The sequence below is a fragment of the Schistocerca piceifrons genome, chromosome X (assembly GCF_021461385.2).
Source record: "Schistocerca piceifrons isolate TAMUIC-IGC-003096 chromosome X, iqSchPice1.1, whole genome shotgun sequence".
NCBI classification, from domain to species: domain Eukaryota; kingdom Metazoa; phylum Arthropoda; class Insecta; order Orthoptera; family Acrididae; genus Schistocerca; species Schistocerca piceifrons.
This window is the reverse complement of record NC_060149.1, coordinates 806,313,848-806,320,630: the sequence shown is the minus strand read 5'-3', so window position 1 is coordinate 806,320,630 and position 6,783 is coordinate 806,313,848. Positions and strand designations below refer to the sequence as shown.

At 41.7% G+C, this 6,783-nt stretch overlaps 1 protein-coding gene across 1 annotated transcript in view; it reads left to right on the top strand.

The window, feature by feature from the left end:
* Positions 1 to 784: 784 nt before the first annotated feature.
* Positions 785 to 6,783, top strand: part of LOC124722715 — a 54,135-nt gene continuing 48,136 nt past the window's right edge. Inside the window, exon 1 of the mRNA XM_047247857.1 lies at positions 785 to 880. Coding sequence (XP_047103813.1) covers positions 785 to 880 — 96 coding nt within the window. The remainder of the gene's footprint in view (positions 881 to 6,783) is intronic.

The following is a 6,783-nucleotide window of genomic DNA, read 5'->3' as shown; positions in this document are numbered from 1 at the left end:
CACTTATAGAAACACCATGTATAGTTATCGTTATGCACAGGAAAGTTGTTACTCTCAAAAAAAAAAAAAAAAAAAAAAAAAAAAGAAATGGCTCTGAGCACTATGCGACTTAACTACTCAGGTCATCAGTCGCCTAGAACTTAGAACTAATTAAACCTAACTAACCTAAGGACATCACACACATCCATGCCCGAGGCAGGATTTGAACCCGCGACCGTAGCGGTTGCCCGGCTCCAGACTGCAGCGCCTAGAACCGCACGGCCACTCTGGCCGGCAACTCTCAAAAAGCAGTCAACAAAAACACTGCGTTGATGAATACGTAAATGTATTATTGAAAACGGGCGAAAACTCAATAAGGGGCTTGGCGTAATTAAAGCTACAAAAACACGATCGATTGCTGTATTTCTTGAAATAATTAGATGACTACCGCAGCTGAGCGCTCTCAGTCACCGAGAGAGTCGGTTCCTGTCGTAAGGTCTTATTCAGTGCACGAGAGGCTGCACCTCTCAACCGTGTCTCGACGCATCTGGTACGTACGGCGCACTGGAATCCCCGACGTTTATGTAAGTGAAGGATGGGTGTTAAGGACGCCCGGCGCCGAGGTGGGGTGGACGCCCGGCGTCTTGACGCCTCTCCGCCGGTGGCAACAATGGCGCGGCCTTATATAATGGCCGACGAGCAGAGGTAACAATGGCGTGTGTCGTAAGATAATGACGCGTGTGCCCATCCAGCCCGCGCGCTGCTCCACAGACGAGCTGGGGGGGCAGCGCCGGTCGAGGGGGGGATGCTATATAACAGGCAGAAGCGCAGCCACACGCAGCCTCCGCCTCCGCCGCCGTCGCAGCTGCTCCAGACCCGAGACCGGACTGCCGCACTCCAGGTACGCAAGCGCGGCTCACGCACGCACGCGTCTCTCCAGTTCTCCGACTATTCCAGCTACGGGAACGCTGGGGTCTTCAACTCACAGGGGGGTGATATCTGTAATGAACCATTGTGGTGTCCGCCTCGGTTGCTGCGCGGACAGCGTGGCAGATTGCTAACCGAAGGGGCCCGGGTTCGATTCTTGGCCGGGTTGCTTGGCTCGGTTGCTGGGTGTTGTGTTGTCCTTACGTCCGTGTCGTCATAATTAACATTCCACTACTGTGACGGCCGTATGGGCAAGTCCCGAAAGCAGACGAATAAAAATAAATAAAGAAAGAAAGATAACATGACGACAGTCTAAAACGGTGTCCTGCACCCGAACTACAACCTCCGCCTTTAGCAGGTTGTGTACTACCGGTTCTCCCAACTGCTCGTGCCGAAACAGCTCAAATGGTTCAAATGGCTCTGAGCACTATGGGACTTAACTTCTGAAGTCATCGGTCCCAGGTTGTGTACTACCGGTTCTCCCAACCGCTCGTGCCGAAACAGCTCAAATGGTTCAAATGGCTCTGAGCACTATGGGACTTAACTTCTGAGGTCATCGGTCCCCTAGAACTTAGAACTAGTTAAACCTAACTAACCTAAGGACATCACACACATCCATGCCCGAGGCAGGATTCGAACCTGCGACCGTAGCGGTCGCGCGGTTCCAGACTGTAGCGCCTAGAACCGCACGGCCACTCCGGCCGGCGCCGAAACAGTCTTCTGACGTCCGTTGTATCTCCCCCACTATGACAACCTCCGTAAAAGACCATATTTCACACAACCAATGCCAACAAATTCAGGCAACTTGTAACAACCGCTTCAGATAGGAGAGGAATCGGAAAAGTTCAAAGAAGGCCAGCTCGTTTTGTACTATCGCGAAAGAAGGGAGAGAGTGTCACGGATATGCTAGGCGAATTGGGGTGGCCATCGTTAAAGCAAAGGCGAGTCTCGTTGCGACAGGATCTACTCATGAAATTTCAGTCACCAATTTTGTCCTCACAATGCGAAAATATTTTTTGGTGCCTACCTACATAGGAAGGATTGATGGTCAAAATAAAATAAGAGAAATCAGAGTTCGCACGGAAAGATTTAAGTGTCCGTTTTTCCCGCACGCTGTTCCAGAGTGGGAAGGTAGAGAAATAGTTTGAAGGTGGTTCGATGAAGTCTCTGCCAGGCACTTAATAGTGAATTGCAGGATAATCATGTTGATGCAGATGTGAATGAATGCCTAGTCTATGTTTTGAGTTGGCCAATAAATCGAAACTCAGAGAGTAGATTTCTAGTGACACTAGGGCATATAACTGTTAACTGCATTTTAATCTACTCTCTCTCTACTAGCGTTTATCCCGTCGTATGCAGTCCAGAGTTTTCATTTCGGTAAATTTATTTTATTTAACTTCGTGGCCGGTTGCCCTTAGAGTCATCACAGCCATTAGGTAACCTAAGAGAAACAAGTCATGTGCGCCATCTGGACATCGTGTAAACTTTGTTCTGTGTATTTTTGCATTCACCTGTTGGTGTATCGGATTTTCCGGAGCAGAGACTGGAGACCAGGCCAACATTTTCCTAAATGAGTGTGGGAAGACGCCTAAAAGCCAGACTCAGCCTGGTCGGTGTGTGGGACCGACGCTAACGAGCTATACATTAAGCTACAGTAGCAGGTCGCTGCTGTGGTCTTCTGACTTCACATTAACTAATACACTTAACTTCCTGTCCAAGATATATTTCCGTGTGTCGCAAAGCGTCGATGATCCCATTTTCCTGATCAACATTTCAACGACTGATCTGCTCCTCCTCATGTGTTGGTAACACTGATCTTCAACATTCTTACTATCTTGACAGTAAAGAAACGTTTAAGATGTCAGCAGAGCCTGATGAACTTGATTATGTCACTCGTCGCAATATGCTACAGCAAATGAAATTCTCGTAACTGAGATGGATACCTAGTAATGTGTCTTCTGTCAGTAGCAGAGAGAAATCTTTAGAATCACAGAAAATTAATTTAATTTCAGTCAACAATAGCATAGAATCATCTACTCTAGTTTTCTAACATTAATCTCAATTTCGGTAGCCATTCTTACGCTCTGTGAGTTCTTCCACATATAACTTTATCCCTTCATCCTATTTTTGTTAAATTACAGTACAGAGAAACAGTATTACGTTTATAAACTACTAATATTGATTTCCATTTTGGTGTGCATTAGTGGTTTTCATCCATTAAATTAGCCAGGCTTTAGTGACACAGATATATTTCGTAATAATAGTACTTCCTTTTCATCTGGACGGTCACAGATTTTCCTTTTATTTACACCGCATATGTTTTCGAGAAATATAAAGTTTGAGAAACTACAGAGACGTCGCCGGCCGGTGTGGCCGAGCGGTTCTAGGGGCTTCAGTCTAGAACCGCGCGACCGCTACTGTCGCAGGTTCTAATCCTGCCTCGGGCATGGATGAGTGTGATGTCCTTAGGTTAGTTCGGTTTAAGTAGTTCTAAGTTCTAGGGGACTGGTGAGCTCAGATGTTAAGTCCCATAGTGCTCAGAGCCATTTTTTGAACAGAGACGTCCTAGTTGCTTTCGAGTCGTAACTAGACAGCTAAGCTGGTAAAAACATTGCACGCGACATGGAAGATTCATGGTTCTTGTCTCTTTCCAGCACAAAGTTTTATGTTGCTATGAAGTTTATAACAACAGCAGTCTTCAAAAGTATCAGTATCAAGCTTATTTTAGAAACGAAAATATTTGCATTGGAGATAGTTCCATTCTCAAATTTTTATGTAGTTTCCATTTGAGTATACGATACCTGAATGTGCTTTTTGTGACGCACATATTGCATTGCATGACAGGAGAAATTCTGTGTGCAGGCGTACAACTATTTCGAAGGCCTTGCTTTTTAATTGAGCTTAATAATGGTGGAAGTAACCGTGAATGACTCTTTCTTTTGTACCACACATATAAAAGCTACTGGAACAAGATTACGATTAGTAGTTAGATTTGTGGTATTTTATGTGTCAAATAAGCAACTTTGATTTCTGTTGAACCCTTCATTTGCATGTTACGCCCCTTGTTGTACATAGCGTCGTCGCAACCTAAAGCTTAAGATAAATTTGCAAATGCAAATGCAAGGGACACAGGAAATTTTCGTTTATGCAACTTAAAAACACACGCCTTTTCGCCCAATGACAGAACAATATGCGTAATATTAACGAGAAATTTTATCAAATACCTTACAACAGTAACAGTCAGCCTGGTCCCTTCCCCCACTATCGGGCGTTATAGCTTTCATGGGCGGTGGTAGATCGCACGAGTTTTAAAAGTATTTCTCTTAGGTTTTCATGAAATTTTGATGAAAGTATTTGGTACTTATTTATTACTATATCCGTTAACTTGCTGCAGCTCTGCCTTATAATTTTTTAAAAGTACAGTTACTTCCCTACTTTACAAATCACCAGTACTGTGGAACCGATGGGCGGTTAGAAAATGTTATTACTAACAGAGATAGAAACGTGGACGGTGAGTAAAAAAGGTTGACTACCATTGCTTCACAACAGTACCTCAGATACCTTAAATTCCAGTATTCCATACGTTTTCTTTTTTTTTTTAAATTATCAATATTTTTGAAGGGATGTCTAAAGTAAACCTCGTTTTATTTGAAAGCACTAAAGTGATAAATTATTTTTGTCAGCATTGCAAAATAAGATCGTATTTCAACAGTTTATTCGAGCATTATAATTTTCAAAATATTTCAATGTTATTTGGAAAATTGGCCCGGAATTTATTCCGGATATTGAGCACCAAAAAGTAACTCGTATTAATGCAGGAGATAAACTAAAAGTTCACTGTATTCTCCTGAGGTCTGACAGCTTAATGTTTTTTAAAGCAAGTAGCCAGTGAAACACGTTTCATAATATTAACTTTACGCCACAGTTAAGAGAAAAAAAATCGTTTATGGTATCCGTCTTCTATGCTTAAGTCTGTAATTCATTACTTACTTCAGCAACCAACAGTGTTTAAGTTGCAGGAATATTTTTCTATAAGTGTTAATACTCACCGCTAAAAAGAACAGTTTCATCATAGGATGACAGCAATGCAGAAGTATATATATCTTCAACAACTTCAAGCAAACTACGGACTGCATTAGCACTTCGTCCACTCTTCGCAATTTAAAAGAATTAAATGCGAGATATTTCTAATATTTCTGGAGAAAGTGCTTAAATACATAAGAGATATGACAAATACATAATGTCATGGCCTCTATCTTGTTTCAAGAGCTTTTAAAATAAACATACATGGCGATACAGCGGTATTTCCGAGGGAAAGAGAATTGTTACTGACATTTATGCGGATGACCTCCTGGGTTTTCTTTCCATATGCATGAGCTGCAATATCCAGCAAGATCCACGCGCCGCATGGCAGCCAACATAGAAATGTCACAGATATTTAGACATTGGAGCTACCAGCACGAAGTCTAGCAAAGAACGATTCCGTAAATCGAATAACCTCTTTATAAGTAATAACACAATGTGTGGTGAATACCTACTGCTTTCCAGATATTTTATTTGGGGCTTCATAGCATCCTCGTAACTGGATATTATCTTATGCAGGTACAGTTGAGGTCTTCAGAGAAGCTGATTATTGAGAGTTTAGTGAATATTTGTGGATATTATTCGCACCATGAATCGAAGCAACTGATAAGCGATGTTTAAGCAAAACTATAAATGTTAGGAAAATGGCAGCAATCGGTCGCAAAATTTGACGTTTGCAACTGACTGCCGTTCTTTTGTTAATACTGAAATTCTCATCGGTCGCTGCGCACGCAGGTATGTAATGGGTTCTAGTTTAGATGAACTATAAATGTAAGGATTTAAGCTTCGTAATAAGTTTCAGATAAAATGAAAGTTATCTCCCGTATGCTGGGACTTGGATGACGCATATTTCATTTTTTGAAAAGAGTAAGTTATGCATTCCACGTATGCATTTTTTGAAGAAGGTAGGCTGGACATATATATATATATATATATATATATATATATATATATACAAGTAAGTTTCGGTGTTCAGTCTTCATCATAGATTTACCTAAAGGTATTATTTAAAATTCAGAAATTTCTATATACAAAAATTCGATGAATGTTTGCACGTCGTTTTATTAGCGTTAACATCGGCTGTATTTTGTTCCAATGATCCTTCTTTTTGCATTACTGCCTGCCCAATTCTCTGCCTGTTGAAGTTGAATTTTCATGATTTTAGTTGAGGTTGGTTGGTTTGTGGGATTAAAGGGACCAGACTGCTACGGTCATCGGTCCCTGGTTTTAGTTGAGGAGGATCATACTTCACTATCAGTCACCCATGACATTCTTCGACTGACTGGACGATTTACGATTTGTTTTGGTCAACGACATACCACTCTCCAACAACTTGAAGAAAGAAACTGTCACCAAGTAGAAGATTGCTTTGAGTATCACACTGCTAGACCTATCTCTTTTGAGGTGATCTGTACTCTTCTTGGAGCCTGAGAAATAACTCACTTTATCACTTACTTACGAACCTAAAATTTCTTGTGGAATGGAACAATAGTGTGGATTGATGCTCACAATGCTTTTCACGTAATACATCAGAAAAAATAAACTGGGATTCGAGCGAGATTCGAACGCAGGATTTTTAGATTTCTAGAACGATTTCTTAAAGAAGTAGGCCTAAACTGTTAATTAAAAGACTATTTTTGTGCGAAAGGTTTCTGATGGAAGTAAGGCAAAGATTGATAACGATGAAAATTTTTAGATTCACCAGACCGAGGACTGTAACCGAATGACATATACAACCACCACGCTATGACCACGTTGAAGGCGGGGTAAGGGAATCGGAGTGGGGAAGGTATC